Source organism: Trachypithecus francoisi, unplaced genomic scaffold, assembly GCF_009764315.1.
Source record: "Trachypithecus francoisi isolate TF-2019V2 unplaced genomic scaffold, Tfra_2.0 Lachesis_group18, whole genome shotgun sequence".
NCBI lineage: Eukaryota > Metazoa > Chordata > Mammalia > Primates > Cercopithecidae > Trachypithecus > Trachypithecus francoisi.
In genome coordinates this window covers 71,173,199-71,197,639 of record NW_022681463.1, presented here as the reverse complement: position 1 = coordinate 71,197,639, position 24,441 = coordinate 71,173,199, and the positions used below count along the sequence as shown (strand labels likewise).

The 24,441-nt window shown below is 38.3% G+C and overlaps 1 protein-coding gene and 1 long non-coding RNA gene across 3 annotated transcripts in view; one reads left to right on the top strand and one right to left on the bottom strand.

The window, feature by feature from the left end:
• The window catches only part of CPB2 (carboxypeptidase B2), a 50,800-nt gene that overhangs the window by 6,680 nt on the left and 19,679 nt on the right, over positions 1-24,441 (bottom strand). The window contains exons 3-8 of one of the 2 annotated variants that reach the window (XM_033176958.1): positions 22,676-22,800; positions 20,905-21,013; positions 17,030-17,131; positions 11,836-11,940; positions 5,243-5,353; positions 2,897-2,990 (exon numbers count right to left, since the gene is read on the bottom strand). In XM_033176958.1, the coding sequence (XP_033032849.1) occupies positions 2,897-2,990; positions 5,243-5,353; positions 11,836-11,940; positions 17,030-17,131; positions 20,905-21,013; positions 22,676-22,800 (646 nt within the window). The remainder of the gene's footprint in view (positions 1-2,896; positions 2,991-5,242; positions 5,354-11,835; positions 11,941-17,029; positions 17,132-20,904; positions 21,014-22,675; positions 22,801-24,441) is intronic. The other variant, XM_033176959.1, reaches the window with a different exon arrangement.
• Positions 1-24,441, top strand: part of LOC117063286 — a 47,436-nt gene that overhangs the window by 6,991 nt on the left and 16,004 nt on the right. The window lies entirely within an intron of this gene.

The window sequence follows — 24,441 nt, the reverse complement described above, 5'->3', positions numbered from 1 at the left end:
TTCTGCTTTCTTCCTGTTATTATATAAGCACAACGTTAATGTTTGTTAAGAAATTGTTTCCCTGAGAGGAAATGTGCTGAACATCTTAGGTCTTCCGAAGTATTTCATTTTTAACCAATAAGGTGATTGGATAAACCATTTTCCATAGTTTGGTCACCTTTGAATATTCCTGCCCTTTTATGTGGTATATAATTCTAGAGAATAGAGATTATATATTGGGTATGGAGGTCGGGGAAGACATAACCATTGAATAGAGAGGTGGTGCCCTAATATGAATCCTCAGACCAGGGTTGTTTAATAGAAATATAATGCAAGTCACATATCTACTTTAAATTTTCCAGTTACTACTTTAAGAAAAATAAAAAGAAGGCCAGGCACAGTGGCTTATGCCTATAATCCCAGCACTTTGGGAGGCTGAGGTGGGCAGATCACTTGAGATCAGGAGTTTGAAAACAGCCTGGCCAACATAGTGAAGCCCTGTCTCCACCAAAAATACAAAAAAAAAAAAAAAAAAATAGCCAGGCATGGTGGTGCACACCTGTAATCCCAGCTACTTGGGAGGCTGAGGCATAAAAATCACTTGAACCTGGGAGGCAGATGTTGCAGTGAGCTGAGATCGTGCCACTGCACTTCAGCCTGGACGACAGAATGAGACCCTGCCACACACACACAAAAAGAAATATGTGAGATTAATTCAATATTATAATTTATTTAACCAAATATGTACAAAGTATCATTTCAAATGTAACCAATATAAAAAGTATTCTTGAAATATTTTATGTTACTTTTTTCAGTCCCCTCTTAGGCATGGTGCTGTATTGTTAAGTATCACAAGAGTGAAAAACAGAAGCAGAAGCAGCAAGCATATGGGTTTTTAATTTTTAAAAACCCAAAAATAAAAAATAATTGTAAGGACCTCCTTTTATTACCAACTGTTCCAGTATGCATTCTGTATTATGTAAGCAAGACAGTGAGAAAAAAGAATTTAATCTTTAAACATTTTTAATTTTATCAAAACCCCAGAATACCCATTAAAACCTCACAACGTTCAGCCCGGTGAAGCTGATTGCCAAAACAAAAGAAAACCAAACCTCACAACAAAGTACTTACCTTATTTCCTTATTTTTTGATAAGATTAAAAATGTTTAAAATCATGAAATTTTACATTTTTTTAAAGGAAATAGGCAAAATGATGTGCATAGGATGGTATAGGGTCCAGGTCTGAAGGGAAGAGGATGTTTCTGTGGGTACAGTAGCTTCTCTGTCTTATGGGCTCCATGGAGCCCAAAAATACAGATGTTACATACTCCTTGTTAGGTTAGTTTACTTTCGTAGCTGTTTCTGAAATGTCATACTATGAAAAATAATGTTGAGTGGGTGGGAAGAATGAACTAACACCTACCCCCCTAAAAGCAAACTTTGTTTTCAGGTTCAGGGAGTACATGTGCAGGTTTGTTCCATGGATATATTGTGTGATGCTGAGGTTTGGGATTATATTGAACCCATCACCAAATAGTGAACACAGTACCACGTAGGTACTTCTTCAACCCTTTCCCCTCTCTCCTTCTCTGGTCCTTTTTTGAGTCCCCAGTGTCTATTGTTCCCATCTTTATGTGTGTGTATACCCAGTGTTTAGCTTTTACTTATAAGTGAGACGATACGGTATTTGATTTTCTGTTTCTGTGTTAATTTACTTAGGACAGTGGCTTCCAGCTGCATCCATGTTGCTGTAAACGACATAATTTTGTTCTTTTTTATGACTGTGTAGTATTCCATGGTATGTATGTACCACATTTTCTTTATCCAACCCGCCATTGACAGACACCTAGATTGATTCCATGTCTTCGGTATTGTGAATAGTGCTGCAGTGAACATCCGATTGCATGTGTCTTTCGGGTAGATCGATTCATTTTCCTTTGAGTATATACTCAGTGATGAGATTGCGGAGTCGAACAGTAATTCTACTTTTAGTTCTTTGAAAAATCTTCAAACTTCTGAAAGCAGACTGTTCTTAAATGCATAATTCAACATCACCTAATGCCTTAACTCAAATTAAGAAATAATAAATTCCCACTGTGCTTTTTATACTATTTTTAATATTATTATTTTTATATTTTCTTTATATTATTTATTAAAGAAATTAAGAAAGTGAATAGTGAAAAAAATGTCTTCAAACACTATAGAAGTAAACATTTACTTGTGCAATTAAAAAATGAGGGGTCCAGGCCAGGCACAGTGACTCACTCCTGTGAGCCACTTTGGGAGGCCGAGGTGGGCAGATCACTTAAGGCCAGGAGTTTGAGACCAGCCTGGCCAACATGGTGAAATCCCATCTGTACTAAAAAAAAATACAAAAATTAGCCAGTCATGGTGGCATATGCCTGTAGTCCCAGCTACTCGGGAGGCTGAGGCAGGAGAATCCTTGAAACTAGGAGGCGGAGGCTGCAGTAAGCTAAGATTGTGCCACTGCACTCCAGCCTGGTCAACAGAACAAGACTGTCTCAAAAAAAAAGAAAAAGAGAGGTCCTCCCCCCATCTCAGGTCTTTGATATTCTAATGATGAATGTTTTTGTTTATTAAAATAGGATCTTTAACTGTCACTTCTTTATTATTCCAGGATAATAGATTTTAGAATTTTGAAGCTAGAAGGAATCTTAAAGAACTGATGCAACTTTCTTATTTTAAAGATAGGAAAACAGGAGAGAGGAGAGGCCAAAGTGATTTTCTGACTCTGGCCAACATTCGTAGCATTACATTTACCTAAGCGTTTATCATTTAAATTATTCCCTGATTCAGACAGGCTAGCTCTGTATTTAATTTGAATTCATGGGCCTTTCTCTGTGACAATCACCCTTTCAGTGAAGAGATATTGCAAGAAATAAAGCCAACAACCTACCACACCAGTGTTTGGACGCAAAGTTCCTATTCAGGTCTGTTCCGATGCAACGATTGTTCGCATAGAAAGAACGGTTCTTTCTCCACATTCGATTCTACATAAACAAAATACAGACAACCTGGGTGGCCACGTTCAGGGCCCAAGGAAAAACACACATGTGAAAGTCCATGAAACCAGAGTTGCCTTTCTCTCCTTCAACCCCATACCTTGCATGGCTTCATCACATTGCTGTCGTTGTAATATTCCTTTGCACGGCCCCTATTGCTATCCGGGTTTCAATCACATCCACTCAGACTATTTTAGTTGAACCAAACAAAATGGTAATATTTGATCAATTTTGACTGATAAAAATAAAGATTTCATTTCATTCCACTAGGCTGCTTATTAGCCTTCTTGTTTAGTCTTGTTTCCTTTACATTAATTTTATGCACAGGGTCATTTTGAGCTTCGAAGAAAAGCAAAATAACTTTGTGTCTCAACTCAACACTGAGTCATAAGTTAAAATGCTCTCTTTAGGTTGAATTCACCAGTCCTCTTTCAAAGCTAGAAAAGGTGGAGATGTGAAGACACCTCTAATCTGATGACTTCTTCGACTGTACTGATTTAACTCTGGTTTTTAAATATAAAGCAAATTCCCTAATGGGTTATTGGGGCAAACCAGGAAAGTCTGGTCATGTAAAGAGTTGCACAGACTTTGTTTAAGTTCTGAGTTTGGGATGATGTAGCACCCTTTTCTCCTACTCTCACCAACCCTCTGCCAAGCCTTCCAGCCTGTTACCACTCCCAAGCCTGTGGTTCAGTGGCAACAGTAGACCCTGGGGATATCAAGTTCTCGAACTGTGGGAATTAATAATAGGGTAATGATACAAAGAACAGTTGGGAAGTTGGAAATCTAAAGGGCGACTGAATTCCACTGTGATTCAGGTTAAGGTGTAAATATACTTTATTATCAGTTCACAGATATGACCATTTATTGGACACCAAATTTGTGTTAGGCATTATGCTAGGTAATTCTCAATTACTTAGTTTGGCATTTGCCCACCTCCACCTACAAAATTTTCAGTTACAATATTCCTCTCACCAGAGATGACTTTTTCCTCAGCCTCCTGCGCCATGTCTATCTCTTCTGCATAAATTACCTCCTACATGAAATAATTCATGTGTAATTCCATATGTTTCCAATCACGCCAACTAATCTTCTTCCTCTTAGTATTTATATGTGCTACTCAAATAGGTTTTTATAAATTTATATATACCTAGTTATGTTTCTATGTGCCCCTCTTTAAATTAGAAAGCATAGTATTTCATATTGCTTGAGTAATTTTACATGAATCACTATGTTGATTAACCAGAAAATACAGACCGAACAGTATGTTAAACTACAAGATGGTAATGCAATTAGCAAATCCTGATAAGGGGAAACTCTTTTCTTTGACAAAAAAATTGCAAGGAAAAAAAAAAAAAAAAACCAGAGAGAAAGAGCAAAAGATGGAATGGGAGTCCGTGGATTAACATAGAATTAAAAGACCTATAAACCAATCATAATGTAAGAGCCTTATTTGGATCCGGAATCAAAGAAACTTTTTAAAACGTTACTTTTTAAAACGTTATGAGGCCGAGCGAGGTGGCTCACGCCTGTAATCCCAGCACTTTGGGAGGCCAAGGCAGGCGGATCACAAGGTCAGGAGTTTGAGGCCAGCCTGGCCAATATGGTGAAACCCCGTCTCTACTAAAAATACAAAAAAAAAAAGCCGGGTGTGGTGGCAGGCACCTTAGTCCCAGCTACTTGGGAGGCTGAGGCAGAAAAATCTCTTGAACACAGGAAGTGAAGGTTGCAGTGAGCCGAGATCGTGCCACTGCACTCCAGCCTGGGCAACAGAGTGAGATGCCATCTCAAAAAGAAAAAATAGTTATGATACAATTGAAAATACTGGCAATATTTTATGGTATTCAGAAATGGTTAGTTTTTAAGGTGTAATTATACTGTAATTATTTTTTTCAGAGTTCTTTTTTTTAGAAATGCATACTGAAATATTTATTGATGAAGTGATATGGTACCTAGGATTTACTTCAAAATAAAATGAGTAAGGTAGAAGTGGGTAGAGGGAATTCAGATGAAACAAGACTGGCCATGAGTTAATTATTGTTGAAGCTCTGTGATGGGTAGATAGAAGTTCACTACACAATTATGTGCACTTATATATATTTGACATTTTCCACAATAAAAGTTAAAAAATGTAATAATAAAGCCATTGTGCTTAGATCCAGACTTCTGTGAATAATTCAACCTATGTATCCTATATCTCCAAGGAGAGCATGATTTGTCTTCTTTGCCTTTTCTCCTACCTTTTTCCATGAGTAGTCATAACCATCCACATTAACCACTGGCATAACATAGAAATCCACATGCCTCAGAAGATTGGTATATTCCCCTATTATCCCATAGTATTCAGTTATCTGCAAATTAAATGAAGAATATTTAATTAGATCTGTTTTAAGTTCTTCTAAACTTTGTGTGTGTGTGTGTGTGTGTTTTAATTTGTCATTTGGCATGTTTCGATTTGCAGATTTAACTTTCAGAAAGAGTGCTAATTCCTCAAAAGAACTGAACTTAAGGTACTCTGCTACAAAGTGGTAATAAATGCCTTACACATGGTACAGTCTTCCTAATTAATGAAGGCAGAAAATCGAACCATAAACTTCCTCAATTTTCCTTAAGAAATAATATTAACTCTTTATTGAAGCCATAGAGCCCACTACGAAGATTTAAGGAAACAAAAACGTAGATTTAGTGTAGCTCCTTTTTCCGTAATTCATGTTCATCAGAGCTTAAACTACCTACCATATTTTATCCCTAGATGTGATTACCTGATATTTGCTACATTGTCCTTAGAACTTGTGGAACACAAGTTTTGCTAGAATTGAGTGTGTTTCCCAAGCATTTGATCATCTAGCTTTAGAATTGGGGTAGCTTCTCCTAGGTACCGGCTATGAATTCCTGACAGACGTCATCTCAAACTTGCTCCTCTCCACTTCAGAGTCATCCAGCTTAGCGGCACATATTACAATGTGATCCAATGGCATCCAAATTTGGTGGCTGAGAAATTTACCCCAAAATGCCAAAATGTACAGGCAGGAGAACTATAAAGACAAATTTTAGCTGGTCAAATCATTTCACCTAGGACAAAGCTTTTGGTTTAAAATCTTAATTTGTGGCAACATTGCTGTATTTTAATTTAATTCACAATTAATTGCATTAAATATTTAATTTGGCTTACAATTCAATAAATATTTAAGTTGCCTTAAAGTATACTCATGGCATTGTTAAGAAATGTCTTTTTTATTATTGACAAAATAAAAACAAGCCTTTTATAAACTTTACTATTTTCCCTTTAAATGTTTAAAATATTATATTCATATTTCCCTAGAACAATCACAACAGTCACATTAAAGTTCTTTGCCATGAAGAAATACTTATGAAATCAGAGAGAAAGGAAAGAAAAATGTTATTTTAAAATCTACTGTAGGTCAGAAATAAAAAGTTAATGAAAAGGAAGCAAAATTTGTAGAATGAAGGAAGCCATGTTTTGTTTTGTTTGTTTGTTTGTTTGTTTATTATACTTTAAGCTCTGGGATACATGTGCAGAACGTGCAGGTTTGTTACACAGGTATACATGTGCCATGGTAGTTTGCTGCACCCATCAACTTGTCATCTACATTAGGTATTTCTCCTAATGTAGCCCCCCACCCCTAACCCCCCAGCCCCCGACCCCCGACAGGCCCTGGTGTGTGATGTTCCCCTCCCTGTGTCCATGTGTTCTCATTGTCCAACTCCCACTTATGAGTGAGAACATGCGGTGTTTGGTTTTCTGCTCTTGTGTTAATTTGCTGAGAATGATGGTTGAGCAACCAGTTAAATATGTTTTTATGCTACAAATTTATAAATTTATGTTAGCATCACTTTTCAGTAATCACGTAACATTCATTATTAGAAAAATATTAGGAGAGCCTGTTCCTTTCAAAATAATAAAGCATTTCTCATTTTCATTTCTACAACATGGCCTAAACTTTTAATAGATGCAACATGATGAATTTCTTTTTATGCTTCACTTTTTAAATTTCCTTCCTACCTTTACCTCTGTCTGGTTGGATGGGAATCTTTCCACAAAAAGTTATGCTCTGAGAGATGACCAATCTTAGGCCCAGAACAATGTTACCTATTTCTTTATCTAATAGGTAGGACTCCAGACAGAAGGAGTGAGTGAGGGCTGAGATACAATCTGTGCTGTGTGCCAAGCCACACCTTCACGTGTGGCTATAGCTACAATCCTGGAGGAAGGGGTGCCCATTTTTTCTTTAACCGCTTATTGAGATATAATTTACATTCCAGAAATTTACCATTTTACAGTGTGAAATTCAGTGGTTTTTGGTGTATTCATACAGTTGTCCAACCATCACTAGTATCTGATTTTTGGAACATTTCATCATTAAAAAATCCCCATACCTATGCCCATTATAACTCACTCCCCTTTCCCTCCTGCCACTTCCCCATGCCTCTGACAATCACTAACGAACTTTCTGTCTCTGTGGATTTGCCCATTCTGGACATTTCATAGAAATGGAATAATATATGTGGCATTTTGTGTCTGGTTTCTTTTACTTAGCATAGTGTTTTCAAGATTCATCTGTGTTGCAGCATGAATCAGTACTTCATTCCTTTTTATTGCTGATTGGCATTTCATTGCATGAATATGCTGCATTTTGTTTTTCTGCTCATAAGTTGATGAAATTTGAGTTGTTTCCACTTTTTGACTATCATGAATAATATTGCTATAATCATTTGTAAACATATAGGTGTTCAGTTGTCTTGGGTATACACCTAGGAGTGGAACTGCTGAGTCATATGGTAACTCTATACTTAATCTTTCGAGGAACTTCCACATTGTTTTTCAAAGTGGCTGAAGAAATTTTGCCTGACAATAAATAAATATTTGTTGAAGGTACGATTTACCAACATGGCAAGTAACATAATTGAAATCCTGTCCTACTAGAGATGGTCTGCAATATACAATGATTTCACTCATGATTTTTTGACTTTACAATAGCACAACAGCAATGCATATTTGGTAGAAACCATACTTTGAGTACCCATGCCACCATTCCATTTTTCAGTTTTAGTGCAGTATTTAATACATGATATGGGATATTCATTTATATCCCATATCCCAAATTTATTATACATTAGGTTTTGTGTTAGATGATTTTGCCCTACTGTAGGCTAACGTAAGTGTTCTGAGCACATTTAAGGAAGGTTAGGCTATGATATTCGGTATTCGGTAGATTAAGTATATTAAATGCATTTTTTACTTAAAATATTTTCAGCTGTGATTGTTTATTGGGTTTATTGAGACATAGCCCCACCATAAATTGAGAAGCCTCTGTATAAAAGAAAAACAAGATGAGAATAGAGGAGAATGGAGAAGAGTGTAAGACTGTGTGAGTGATGAGAGGGTGGGATTGATTCCCATCAGCTGGCCTGTGGTCAATGATTACTCAACTCTTCCTCTCACTTTGCCTGGGGTGCACTCAAGCTTTGCCTTTAACGTGGCCCTAAACAACAACAACAACAACAACGACAATTCCTACCTAGAAATTAACCAATGACCATTTGACAGATAATAAATTAGTACATAAAGACACATAGGTCTGTTAATGGGGTTGCTAAAAAAATATATATATATAAGACACACGAAGGGAAAATTTTAAAACAAAATGTTACCATTACAAATATATCAGAGAGCTATCTGTCTCAGTTTTTACTCCAATCTCTGTATATGTATGTATAGTTTGAACCATAGCCAATGACAATAAAGTATTTATCCCAACAGTAGGTACTGTTTAGATACTCTCTGGAACCCAAAATTGTATGTCAGCCTAAACCTGCAACATTAATTTAAATTTCAAATTCCACAAGGGGATATTGAGCACCAATTATGTTGACCAAACAATATACCAGGTTATGGGGAACAAAAAAAATTACTTCAGAGCTGGTCTCTGCCTTCAAAACCCTAGTAGAAGTGATAAGTTGGAAAGGGAAAAGCAGCAATTCAATGCCATTGATATAAGTGTGATAATAAACAATGGCAAGATGTAGAAGGTGGCTCAGAAAAAGGATGGTTAATTCTGTGGAGTGTTTGGGGTTGGAACTCCTGAAGAGCAGGTCAGGGGGCAAGAAATTGAGGGTCGGGGTCAATTTGTGATGGGACCAATTAGTTAGTGAAGAAAGTATTCCTGGAAAGGGACTGATAAATTAAAAGGATGTAGATCTATATAGGAACTACAAATCTACTAAAGTTGGGGAAAAAAAAAAAAAGCAGTCATAGTAGGGGTGAGAAATGAGAGAAGACAGGACATTAAGAAGTTATATTGCTAGATGGCTTCTTCTAACCTTCCTTGTTGCTGTCCATGGCCATATTCTGGGTCTAAGGAACAGCAAAACATTACTTCTGAGATCCAGAGGATGGCTACAGGAGAAATTTGCTAAAGAGGAGTTGAGATGAGGTTTAGTGGAAGAGAGAACAAGGAACTGTGAAGATACGTTGTTAGGTGACTCTCACATATGGACTTTGAATTCACTCAGAATGATGGCAAGAGTTGGAGAAGAAAAAAGAATCATGAACCAGGTACCAGGAAATTATCTGAAGGTCAGTGCATGATAGCAATAAAATAAGAGTGCAACCAGATTATGTAAGTTTCTGAGAAGAGAAGAATCATTGGTAGTGTCAAGACAGGAGAATGCTGATCCACTCCACCAGGCCTCTCAGCACATAGTGATGTGAAAGAAAGAGCAGCCCCTTTACTTGAAGGAGCCACCAGGGAGCAGTGTCATTAGGTTATGTGTCACCTGTGGTGAGGAGGGACAGAGAATTCTGTGAAGGCCCTGAGGTTGAAGAGCTCTAACTTTGTGTGCAATTAGACGAGAGTGTTCTAAGGCAGAGGTTTGGCAGGAGGTCAGCAGTGAGAAAAGCCATTTGGCAGAAAAAGTACTTTCTGGCAAGTTGTGATGGTTAACATATATTCACTAGGTCCTACGATGTGCCAGCCCCATGCTGGATTTTGGCTTGGTGATGCAGCCATGCAGAAATTGGTCTCAGCTCTGCCTTTGCAAAAAGAGAAGGATCTAAATTTGTCTCCTGAAAGTATGTGAATGAGAAGCTTAGAAAGAAATGACTAGCCTCAAGCTTCTCAAAGGGTAGTGTAGTGGATTTCTGCTGAAACTAGACTATAAGATTTTTGAAATCCTTATTGAGTTGCAGAAAAGAGTGAGAGACTTAAAAGCTAAGATTTTAATTTGCCTTTGGATGCTTTAGGTTTTGAATATAAAACCTACCTTCACAATTGTTGAAAGATAAATATTTTATGTTACTTTCCCTCGTCCAGTGCTTTGAAGTACTAAGAGAGTCAGATGATCTGAATTAGTTTTAGGCAGGCGAGAATGGAGTTTAAATGTCCATTTTGAAAGACCTTATTGATTATGTTTCTTTGGGCTACACAAATCAGGTTCACATTGTTGGAGCAAAATACTCAGCTATAAGATCCTTGGGCTATATTTTGTTTATCCTTGTATTTCCAGATCTGAAACATCATAGGCAATTTATAAATATTTGTGGGTTAAATAATTTAATCTTACAAAGATTCAGCAAGTGGCTTGGGTAGAGGGTAGGATATCTAATAGGAGGGCAGAGGTGTCAGGATGACAAGGGCAGTAATTAGGGACAACCTCACCAATATAAATTAGAGCCAATATGAATGGAGGTTTCTTCTTGGCCCTTCTCATGTTCAGTGATGGAATGGAAAATAAATGTTCTTACTCTCCTACTTTGTACCCTTCTCTCTTTGTTAACTGCTGTTCTCTACCTAAAATAACCAAACTACTCAACTTGGGGAAGGTTCCAGATCATGATGTGACTGGGATATGTTAAGGGTCTGATCAGTTGGAATCATCCTCTTTTGGCCAAGATAGTACCAATGGTGTTTGGGAATTTCCAGTAGACTCAGGGAGGTTGCAGCTCCCATCCATGGGGGATGGAGGATGGAAGATTCACAGTGAATGAAGGCAAATAGAGATGTTGCATTTGTCAAGGTCCAGCAAAGGCAGAAACAGTTTTATCTTGATGTACTTAATAAGTGCCAATATCTTAATTTCCTAATTCATCTATTCTGTTACTGTGTATCTGTGAATGCAAAGACTACAAAAATCATTATCAGAAAGACACATATTTTGAGTTATTTTTCCAGTGGCAATGATTCTTTGTAGAAATCAGTGTAGAGAACATATATGCCCATTTTATAGGATTTGAAGCATAATTTTTAGTGTTTTCATTTATCAGGGAGGTTAATAGTCATTATATCTTTTACCTTTCCAACATACGATTTGTCTTACATATGGCTTTTTTGATGCAAAACCCTTCTTCAGGGACAAAATTCCCTATTATGACATATGAGAAAACATACTCTGTTTCACCTCTGTAATGTTGTGCTTATGTTCAATTTCCAAGGGTAAAAGATGTCTGGATAATTAAAACCAAAAGAGAAATAAATTAATTGGGCCCCAACTTAGATAATTCCTTCAGTCCTTTCCTCTACTTAGTTAACATATTATAATCAATATACTCTTTCTTAATCATTTTTCACTGTTTAGCTCCAGGCAGAAATGTAAAAAGACCAACAATATTTTGGGTGATTTAAATGCTTGAAGTCATGTTCTTCAACTCATTAATGCATAAAAGTCACTTGGGAAACTTGTGAAAATTGTAGATTCCCACGCTTCATGATGTGACCTAGGAAAATGCATTTTAATAAACAGCCCAGTTGAGTCTGACACAAGTGATCTTGGGCACCATATTGAGAAATATGGTTAAGAGAATGTGAATACTTACATGGCCTATGAACCACAAGCAGAAAGCAGGAGAGATCCATTCTCTGGCATGGATTCCACAGTCAATCCACATGGCATTTTTGGCTGTTTGTTCTTTTCCAGAAACCTGCTCAAAGAAACCCCAAAAGTAGCAAAAACAATAACAATAAGCTTCAGGATAATAACTTTCATTTATATAGTTCTTATATTTAATAGTTTCAGCAAATCTCTGAGATATGAATTGTTCTGCATTTCTTTGAAAACTCTCAAGGGAAATTTAAACACTGGTGAGATTAAGTGACACTAGTTAAGGTAGCAAAGCTTGTGTGAATTGAAACTGAAGTTTGAAGCCAGGACTCTGATTTAAAACTTTTTATCCTCCCACAATTATGCAGTCATGTCAGAGCTGCATGTGGAAGTTTAGAAGAGGAGACCAGAGAACTAATGATTTGGGCTGTATCTTCATGCTTCATTTAGAAGTAAATGGGTGTGAGTTGGATGGCAATCTTCCCTGGGAGGTGTAGAGACACACCAGGAGCAGAAACTCCCTCAAGATTTTCCTCTGAGTGCTTTTTTTTTTTTTTTTTTGGTGTGGATTATTTCTTCATTTCATACAAAAAGAAGCATACATCTAACTTCTCATGAACTGATTACCAGCAAACAAATCTAGGGACAGAGGCTTTGTTCCCAGTATGATGGACTAATACAAGCTGCCAACTCTGGAATAAGAATTGTCAACCTTTTCTCAATGATAGCCTTTGATGTCTTTAGAAGAATTATCAAGAACACCTCCAAAATTAATCATACTGTATTTGCCTTTAAAAGTGAGCTACAACACAATTTAGGGTATAGAGCAGTTGTCCCCAACCTTTTTGGCACCAGGGACCAGTTTCATGGAAGACAGTTTTTCCATGGATGGGGCAGAGGTAGGGTGGAATCAGGGGTTGGGATGGGTTGGCGATAAAACTGTTCTACCTCAGATCATCAGGCCTTAGATTCTCATAAGGAGCGTGCAACCTCGATCCTTTGCATGCACCGTTCACCACAGGGTTTGTGCTCCTATGAGAATCTAATGCTGCTGCTGATCTGACAGGAGGCATTGCTCAGGCAGTAATGCTTGCTCACTGGCTATTCATCTCCAGTTGTGTGGCCTCATTCCTAACAGGCCATGGACTGGTACCTGTCTGCAGTCCAGGGGTTGAGGACCACTGGTATAGAGGGAAGGGAGAAGAGTGTTGTAAAATCAAACAAATATGTAGACTTGCAATTCCAAAACAAGAAAAAGAAAGAGTTAGATATTTAGATTGTCATTTGAACCACTCCAGGAGGTTTTTTCCTAACTTGGAGCTAGCAATATTTAACAAGATAGTAAATAAGAAAGCCCAATGGCATTGGCCACTAATCGTCAAATTGTATAGTCAAAGAGAACTACCTAGCTTATTCTACTCAATGTAAAGAAAATCTTAAGTTGTCTATTTGACCTTTCTAAGTCCTGGGCCAATTTTCTTGGCACTGGTTCTGGCACCGAAAAGTTGGCAAAATCCCAGAGACTCACATTATATGCACATCCTTGATCAAGTAAGAGTAGGACCAAACCATCCAGAATGCATGATTTTTCAACGTGTACACGTTCCAGATAAGCATGTTCCAAGGACTACACGCAGCATGGCTGAAAGCAAATGTCGTGGGTGCAAATGTCAGATGGATCCAATCTGATGGACCAACTCAGTGACCAAGGGGATCCAACATTTCGTATGTCTGCCTTGAGTCTGCATTGCAAGTACTTGTAAACGACAGATTAAAACTGAGAAGTCCTAACCCAAAGTCTTATCTTTGAATAACTGGAAGCTCACCTATCACAATTTAGATAATGTTGGGATACTGTGCATAAATTATATGTTACTAAATTAAATGTACATTTTTAGTGACTACATTATTTTCTAGAGCTTTTTAAAAAGAACTTTAAGAGAAGGAGGTAGAAAACAGAACCATAGAGTTGCTTCCTAGTTCTGAAAACAATTGGCTGTGGCTATGTTCACTGACCTTTACTAAGGTCAATTTATTCAAGAGAGATGACATCCAATCCAAGATAGGTTAATCAACTTCTCTTCCATAACATTTGCAACTGAAAATATATAACCAAATGGGTGGCAATTGGAGTAGAAACCATCATAATAACCCTACTGCAAAGGACTTCAGCCTTTTCCTGCTGTTCGTCCCTTGCTGGGATTTGTTGTCCTGGTCTTACTTTAGTTTCAAAAGTTGTACCAGGAAGTACTAACCAGAGCAAACAGGTAAGAGAAAGAAATAAAAGGCATCTAAATGGGAAGGGAAAAATCAAATTATCCTTGGTTGTAGATGACACAATCTTATATTTAGAAAAACCTAGCCTCCACCAAAATACTAAATTGTAGGTTATAAAATCAACACACAAAATCAGTAGCATTTATATACAACAATAGCAGACAACCTAAAAGAAAAATCAAGAAAGAAATACCATTTACAATGACCAAAAAAAAAAAAAAGACCTGTAATAAATCTAACCAAAGAAGTGAAAGACTTACAATTAAGATCATAGAACACTGATGAAAGAAACTGAAGAGAATACACAAAAAAATGAAAAGATACCTCATGCTCACAGGCTTAAGAATTAATATTGTTAAAATGTCCATACTACCCAATGGAGCCTACAGATTCAATGCAATCCCTGTCGACACCAATACACTCTTCATAGAAAGAGAAAAAAAAAAATCTAGAATTCATATGGAGCCACAAGATATCTTGAAAATCTAAAGTAATGCTAAATAGAAAGAGCAAAGCTGGAGTACTGAAACAGCATGGTACTGGCATAAAAACAGACACATGGACCGATGGATTACAATAGAGAACCCAGAAATAAATCCACAGATTTACAGTCAACTCGTTTTCAACAAAGCCACCAAGAACATACATTGGGAAAAGGACAGTATTGTCAATAAATGGTATTGGGAAAATTTTTATTCATAAAATTCAAACTAAATCCCTGTCTCTCACTATATATATAAAATCAACTAAAAACAGATTGGACGTAAATGTAAGAGCTGAAACTATAAAACTACTAGAAGAAAACATTGGGAAAACAATTCAGGACTTTGGTCTCAGCAAAGATTTTTTTGGGGTAAGATCTCAAAAGCACAGTCAACAGAAGCAAAAATAGATAAAGGGGATTACATCAAACTGAAAACTTGCTTCTGCACAGCAAAAGAAATAACAGAGTGAAAAGAAAAAAATGGGAGAAAATATGTGCAAGCTATTTAATAACCAGAATATATAAGGAACTCAAATAATTCAAAAGGAAAACACAAATAATCTAATTTTTAAAATGAGAAAGGAATCTGAACAGACATTTCTCAAAAGAAGACACACAAATGGCCAACAGGTATATGAAAAAATCCTCAACATCACTAATCATCAGAGAAATGTGAATTAAAACCACAATGCAATATCATCTCATCCCAGTTAAAATGGCTTTAATCCAAAAGACAGACAATTACAAATGCTGGAGAGGATGTGGAGAAAGGGGAACCCTTGTACACTGTTGGTGGGAATGTAAATTAGTACAGCCACTATGAAAAACAGTGTGGAGGTTCCTCAAAAAACTAAAAATGGAACTACCATGTAAGCCAGCAGTCCTACTATTGGGTATGTATCCAAAAGAAAGGAAATCAGTATATCGAAAAGATACCTGCACTCCCATGTTTATTACAGCACCATTCACAATAGTCAAGATATAGAATCAACCTAAGTGTTCTTCAACATATGAATGGATAAAGAAAATGTGGTACATATACACAAATGGAATATTATTCAGGCATTAAAAAGAATAAAATCCTGTCATTTGCAGCAACATGGATGGAACTGGAGGTCATTATGTTAAGTGAAATAAGCTACGCAGGGAAAGACAAATACCATGTTCTCACTGATATGGGGACTGGAAAAAGTTGATCTCATAGAGGTAGAGAGTAGAATGGTGACTACCAGAGGCTGATAAAAGAGGATACAGAGAGGTTGATTAATGGGGACAAAATAGATAGAAGGAATAAGTTCTAGTGTGTAGTAGCACAGTAGGGTGACTAGAATCAACAATAATTTATTGTATATTTCAAAATAGGTAGACGACAAACTTAAAATGTTCCCAACACAAAGAAATGATAAATGTTTGAGATGATGGATATCTCAAATACCCTGATTTACACATTGTATGCATGTATCAAAACATCACATGTGGGGAGAGAGGGAGAAAAAAAATCACATGTACCCCAAAAACATGTACAATTATTATGTATCAATTTTTAAAAATTAGCATCAAAAAGCTGCACCACTTTTTTAATTTTTAATTTTATTTTTTTCAAGTCCTGGTTTTATTTTCTGTTAGTGTTTGTCCACTAACAGAAATAGTGTTTGTCGCCGGGTGCGGTGGCTCAAGCCTGTAATCCCAGCACTTTGGGAGGCCGAGACGGGCGGATCACGAGGTCAGGAGATCGAGACCATCCTGGCTAACATGGTGAAACCCCGTCTCTACTAAAAAATACAAAAAACTAGCCGAGCGAGGTGGTGGGCGCCTGTAGTCCCAGCTACTCGGGAGGCTGAGGCAGAAGAATGGCGTAAACCCGGGAGGCGGAGCTTGCAGTGAGCCAAGATCCAGCCACTGCACTCCAGCCTGGGTGACAGAGCGAGACTCCGTCTCAAAAAAAAAAGAAAAAAAAAATAGTGTTTGTCCAGTAACAGAAAATAAAACAAGGACTTGAAAACAATAAACACCACTTTCTTCATTTTATGGAAATGTTATAATGGCTTATCTAATGTCACATAAACAGAAACAGAGTTAATTCTAGAACTGGGGTTCATCTAGAACTGAACCCTTAACCCCCAAGAGACTGTATTTGGAGATAGGGCCTTTAAAGAGGTGATTAACATGAGGCCCTTAGGGTGGGTACTAATCCAGACTGACTGGTGTCCTTGTGGGAAGAGATTAGGACATACAGACCAGGACAAGACTGTATTATTAATGGGAAAAATAGCCAACCCCTAAATAGCCAGGTATTAAAGTTGAGGAACACCTGTAATGCACATATTTTCAGAACTCAAAGAAAAGAAACTCAAGTTTTAACAAACACCACTGGAGAATTAATCCTTCCCCTCACATTGAAAGATCAACAACTTTCCCCACAACATACCTTTAAAACATAAAGTGGGTGCTTCTCATATGAGGATCCAATGTGGATTTTTGTAAGCATATCAGGATACTTCTCAGTTATAAGTTCTATCCAAGAATAGATCTAGCAAAATGGAAACCAGAGGTTAGTCACGAAGCAAGTTCAAAGCATTTCCCTGACCAAAGGAAGCAGCTAACTTCTTCAGAGAAAGGAAAACCTCTGTATGTGGAATGCATGAGGACCTAAAGCACTTATGGCAGGGTGTTTCTTCTGATGTTTAGGGAAATTAATAAAATTAAAGTTTTGATAAGTGTCAAGGTTTTGGGAAAGAGTGAAAAAGTGCTAAGATACTTATAACGAGGTAGGAAAAGTTAGTCTTTAAACTATGGCCCCTGAAAGTTATTTTTAAAGTCATCACACTGAGTCACTGCCCCTGTGTATGAAATTCTTGTTATCATTCATTCGAAAGTTCACTTTTATATGGGACTGAAAAATGCACTTTTCAAGATGAAGGGAGCCCTGAGCACCGTCTTTACACAGGATAAAGGGAAGCATCGCTGTTTCCCACTAAAGACCTGTGCAAGCGCAGTGAGATTGGCAGAATGATGAGAGGCAAAGGTGGGGACAATCTGGAAAAAAAACAAATAAACAAACTCAGTTATCCCAGATTCTGGACCTCTCTCTTGGGTGAAAGTCCAGTTGTTTTTGAGGTTCTGTCAAGATAATAGGGGAAGGAAAAAGAAAAAAAAATCTGACTTTAGGCTGGCACCCACTTCAAAGCAAGCATTGCATTACTGTCTGCTTTGAGATTGCTGGGATTGAACTGGGTTATGTGTTAACGTGGACCAACTTTCGAGGGTCCATTCTTAAACTCTGATGCCTTCTGAGACGGAAACTATCAAATCCTGGCTTTGTCTCTGGGAACTTTTCTAGAGGTGATTTCAAATAGCAATCCTAGCTGGTAAAAACTGGAGCACCATTTATCCCTGGGTTCTCTGAGATCACATAACCAGCATGAGTGGTAGGTGTGAGTGGTTGTCCCCATGCCAAGAATTAAGGGCTCCTGCCCACCTGCCACCAAGTGCTGATCCTGTCAGTGTTTGGGGTGTCAGAAATGTAACCATCAGCTTTCCCGTGTTACTCCTCTAGGCATAAATACACCTGAGAAAGCTGCCACAAAAAAATTAATTTATTCATTGATACTTCAGTAGATTTCCTCTAACACGAGAGGCTGTGTAATCTGAAGGCAGTTTAACCGACAGACTTTATTCATTTCTCAAACTAAGCTCAGGTAGTAATGCAACATTCTTTGAAGAACTCTTTTCTCTCGCCATTCTAAGAAGTAATTTTTGGCCATTTGTTTCTTTCTCCCTACACTGGATGATCTAAGATCTCCTGGTGTGAGTCAATGACAGACTAACCTGTGCTGCCCACCGGGCCATCTTGTAGGGAGGGCTGATCAAGAGACCACTGATCAAAGGGAAAGAGGTACTTAGAGGAATTTTCTGGGAGCAAAATTGTTATGGTTCCTATGAACCTCTTAGAAAATAATAGGGGCGGGAGTGGAAAGAGAAGTACAAGATATTTTCTAGAATGTCATAGTTAAGGACTAAATGTTACACCCCTTTCTCCAATTCATATGTTGAATCCTTAACTCCCAGTAGGTTAGAAAGTGACTGTATTTGGAGATAGGGCCTTTAAAGAGATGATCAAGTCAACATGAGGCCCCTAGAGTGGGCACGAATCCAATCTGGCTGGTGTCCTTATATGAAGAGGAGATTCAGATATACAGAGAGAGACAGCAGGGATGCATGTGCACAAACAAAAGGCCATAAGAGGCTGGGCATGGTGGCTCACGCCTGTAATCCTAGAACTTTGGGAGGCCAAGGCGGGCAGATCACTCGAGCTCAAGAGTTCGAGACCAGCCTGGCCAAGGTGGTGAAATCCCATCTCTACTAAAAATACAAAAAATTAGCTGGGCGTGGTGGTGTGTGCCTCTAGTCCCAGCTACTCTGGAGGCTGAGGCAGGAGAATCGCTTGAACCCGAGAGGCGGAGGTTGCAGTGAGCCAAAATTGCACCATTGCACTCCAGCCTGGGCGACAGAGAGAGACTCTGTCTCAAAAAAAAAAAAAAAGGAAAGAAAAGGCCATATGAGGAAGAACAATGTGAGATCACAACTACCTGCAAGCTGAGGAAGGAGGCCTCAGTAGAAACCAAACCTACTGACACCTTGATCTTCTAGCCTCTAGAATCAGGAGAAAACAAATTTCTGTGATTTCAGCTACACAGTCTGTGGTATTTTATTACTGCAACCCTAACAAACTAATAGAGCCGTGTGCTTATTTTTTCCTCCTGTGTCATTCCAACTCTTTCCTGAAGATATGGTAAGAAAACATAACTTTTTTGAACAAAATAATTAAAATATGTTTTGACAAATATTTAAAAATACGTCTGTGTATGGCATTCCCCTCTCCCCACCAAACTTATCACAGCAGTGACAGTTTCACCTTCTGTATTTTGCAAATCCCACCTATGAAACCTCTCTGCGTCGAGTTTGCTCATGCAGTCCTGCTGATGGATGCTGGAGAGAGGTGGTCTAAGTTGGATAGATGTAGGAGAGATTTAAAAAAAAGGCGGGGGGGTGCAATTGTAAGACCCCGTCAATCAACCAGGCACACATTCTAGAAGCATATTGACTTCTTGCTTAATTAACTGGGAAGGAGCAGATGCTTTTAAAGATTATACACATAAAATTGATTCTCATTACCTAAGTCTTAGATGTCTTAAAAATATGGATATGGTCCCTAATAGTTTCTGGGCACCTAGTCAAAGATGACAAAAATAGTTATATTAGGCAATATAGGGGCATACTGTTATAAAAAGGCATCAAGGTATTTTTTGCTACTTGGAGAATACCATATAAAAAAGAAAGTCCTCATGCGAATTTATTCTTTCAACCAACAAATATAGGGAAATGGCTTTTAGTGGATTATGTGAAAGCTTGCTGAGGTCTCACCTACACATCAACACCTTACTGAAATTCCCTCTAAAAGGAGTGGAACCTGTAAGTACTGATATAAAAAAATCCAATTTCAGGCCTGGCTCGGTGGCTCAAGCCTGTAATCCCAGTACTTTGGGAGGCCGAGACAGGCAGATCATGAGGTCAGGAGATCGAGACCATCCTGGTTAACCCGGTGAAACCCTGTCTCTACTAAAAAATACAAAAAAGTAGCCGGGCGAGGTGGCGGGCGCCTATAGTCCCAGCTACTCGGGAGGCTGAGGCAGGAGAATGGCATAAACCCAGGAGGCGGAGCTTGCAGTGAGCCGAGATCCGGCCACTGCACTCCAGCCTGGGCAACAGAGCGAGACTCTGTCTCAAAAAAAAAAAATCCAGTTTCTTAAAGATTAGAACAAAGGCATTATTATTATTATTAGTTTAAATAGCTTCCTTCTAATGAATAAAATGCAATTAGTTATAGTGTATTAAATGTAAATGAATATATTCCTTTAATTCAGTGAGCTAATCTGGTAATTAGTAAAATTAGGGTGATGGTCCAAAGAGACATGATTAATTGGACTGGTGATTTTTTGGTGGCAGTTTTAATTAAAGCCCCTATTGTTTAATTTCTGTTGTTCCATAGCATAAAGTGTTACTCCCAGCAGTTAGAGATATTCTTAGCTGTAGACAGACATCCCGCAGTTTACCAAATATGATGCAATCTTCTCAGGGAAGATGACCATCATGTAATTAACCTGTGTGTGTGTGTGTGTGTGTGTGTGTGTGTGTGTGTTTTACCATCTTCTACCAGTTATGATTCTTGGATATTCCCCTGATTGAAATGGCAATGCTGGTTAAATGAAAATAGTAGCTTTGAAGAGCTGTGTGATGGCTTACTTCATTTAGTGAGTGATACTGTTCATAGTACGATGTGGAGGCTCGGGGGCTGACTGTGTCGTTGGAAATCTGCTGTTGAATAAGATCTTCCACATCCGCCAGCAAGACACTAGGTGATGAAACAGAGAGTAAGCTAGTTTCCAAGCAGAGGGTAGATCTTCCCACATGGCGCATTGCAGGCACAGCAGGTGAGCATGAAGAAAAAAATCACTAAGAAACCTAATAAGCATTTCATCAAGGTAAAAGCACGACATCTCACATTGTGATAAACTGATCGACAAACCCTTTCAGTAGAGCCTACATGGGCACTAGAGAAAAAGTAGCTCCTATTAGGTATATTTTCAGAACCTCCATAAAAATCACCCTTTCCCTCCATTACCAACATTACTCAATGGTGATTCTTCAGTGACTTTTATGTGAACATATGGATCAATGTACCTTTCTTCAATCCAGAATATCACTGTATTATGCTGTTTTCAGTTAAAGAGGAAGAAGAAGCAGAAAAGCCTTTTCTTTTTTTTTTTTTCTTATTTTTTTCCCATTGACCTGCACCAGATGTTCTGCAGAGCCAAAGAAATAGAACAGGAAAAGGGAAGTACAGGAAAGGCATCTCATTCAAGTTCTCTTCAGGGCACCTCTTTTGTTAACCAGGCAAATATTTTAACTGAATTCTGGCATTCTATCACCTAAGATGAACAAGTTGAAAGTTAGCTGTTATACTAATAAAGGGTTCTTTACTCTTATTTGGGCCAATAAATAAAGCCGCAGCGTTGACTTCAGAAACGTCTAAGTTTGACTCCTAACTCTGCCATATTCTTTCTGATTTACCCTGAAAAATTCCTTTATAAGTAAGGATATTTTTTCATCTATATAATGGGGATTGTATCTACTATTTGGGGTTAAGTAAAGATTAATAGACACAATGTCAATTAATAGGAAGGTTCAGCACACAGTTCCTGGAAAACAGTACACACCTATAATATATTACTAATAATTAACATAGCATATTATCCAGGGAGCACCCATTGATACACAGAAGAGAGCATGGTCTCAAGGAAGGGGCCAGGCCACCAGGAAGGTACTGGCAGTTGGGCAGTGGATATGGAGAGGAGATATTAGACAGGAGACTCCATAGGAAGAAGGCTAGATTCTAAGCAGAAATTGCACCTGATACACTTTTTAAGAAAAGGAAATCATTTCTAATCCACATGGTAGGTGCTGTTTTTACCCTTAATATACAAAACTTGGGAACAGAGAGGTGAATAACTCCCCCAGGGTCATGTAGGTGGTAAGCGGCAGTGCCAGACTAACCCGAGATCTCTGCAGAGTCCAACCACCTGTTACACTTTTTAAAGCCAGACATTCAGAAATGGTCACTGTCTTTGTGAAGAAGAATTAGCAGAAGCTAAATCCCCTCCCACAGCTGCTTTTTCAGGATATATCACAAAGCCTACCAAGGCAAATGACAATTTTGCTCCCTGAGTGGGTACAGAGTTGTCAGAGAAAATCGAACTATGAGAGGCTTTACCAGTCATTGAGCCTAACCTGCATTTTAGATAAGGGACCAAGGACATGAGGGGTTGAACCACTTATCCAAGATCACAGAGCTGGACCTTAGGCTTTATCACCAGTCCATTCCATCCAGTCAGAGACTTCTATGCTGCCATGGTTAATACATTTTATTGTTCCAGGAAGCAATTATACTATACCCTAGTCAAGTGCGTAGTAGGTGTTTATAATAGCTACTCAGTATGCATTGAATAGTGCCTACCTGCATAGAATTCCGCTCACATTTAAATGGGCTTTCACATTGTCGACATCAGATGAATTTACAAAAAAATGGACTTGTTTTTTCTTCGCAATAAGGTCAGCTGTTACCGGCTGCCAGAGAACAATCTACAGTTTAAGGGGCAAAATTGATAAAATTAAAAAAGAGTTGTTCATATCATTCTCTCTGTAGCTAGAGCCATGACAGTTTTATCTATAAGGAGCATGAAAAGGACACTACCTGACGCTGGTCCCCATCCACACACATGGTAATATAAACATTTATTTTGCAGTGAGCTTTAAAAAATTCCTTCCTATAACTCTAGTGGCAAGAAAAAAAAAAGGCCTGGAACATATAAGATAATCCATAAATATTTGATGAGACAATGAAGAATGAATGACTACATTCATGACTTAACTATAAAATTGCATATGTACATCAGATATTTGAAAGGAGACAAAATTTTGCCTAGAAATAAAGTTGATTAAACATTGATTTTATTTAATAAAAATTTCGTGTTCTTGTAATTATGTCATTGTTCCTTTTTAAGAAAATGTGGCACATATACACCATGGAATACTATGCAGCCATAAAAAAGGATGAGTTCGTGTCCTTTGTAGGGACATGGATGCAGCTGGAAACCATTATTCTCAGCAAACTATGGCAAGAACAGAAAACCAAATACTACAAGTTATCACTCATAGGTGGGAGTTGAACAATGAGATCACTTGGACACAGGAAGGGGAACATCACACACCGGGTCCTATTGTGGGGAGGGGAGTGGGGGGAGGGATAGCATTAGGAGATATACCTAATGTAAATGACGAATTAATGGGTGCAGCACACCAACATGGTACATGTATACATATGTAACAAACCTGCACGTTATGCACATGTACCCTAGAACTTGATGTATAATTTAAAAATATATATAATATATATCTAATTATGGACTTTATTTTTTCTCTCTTGATGTTTGTTTTTTTTTTTTTTTTTTTTTTTTTTTGAAACGGAGTCTCACTGTCTCCCAGGCTGGAGTGCAGTGGCACGATCTCAGCTCATTGCAAGCTCCGCCTCCCGGGTTCACGCGATTCTCCTGCCATAGCCTCCCGAGTAGCTGGGACCAGAGGCGCCCGCCACCACGCCCGGCTAATTTTTTGTATTTTTAGTAGAGACGGGGTTTCACTGTGTTAGCCAGATGGGCTGGATCTCCTGACTTCGCGATCCACCCGCCTTGGCCTCCCAAAGTGCTGGGATTACAGGCGTGAGCCCCCCCAGCCTTAATGTACTTTTTCAAGGCACTTTCATATTCATTTCCTTTGATAATTATAACATTTTGATATAGGCTAGGCAGGTGTTATTATTTGCATTGTTCAGGTGAAGAAATTAAGGTTCATACCTAACATCTAAAATCAGCTAGAAGTGACAGAACAAGAACTAGAATTCTAAATCTCTGATGCTTCCTCTTGTAGTATTTCCTCTTTACCATGATGTAGTGGCCGTGAATATGCACCACTCAGCTCTTCGGTTGAGAGAAGCACAGTTGGCTGGTGTTTTCAGTGGCTGCCCTGGTGACCCACTAGAAGCTGAGGCCATGTGGTTTCAGGGCTGCAGCCAGCCAATAACTGAGACCTGTGGAAGTGTTAATGCAGGCCCATTTGAGCCAGATATGGGGTTCCCATAACAGGTGACTGGCTGAAGGACTCACCACTGAGACTGACCTAGCCCAGCCTTCCTTGGAACTGCCCTACCGTCTGAGATTCTCCACA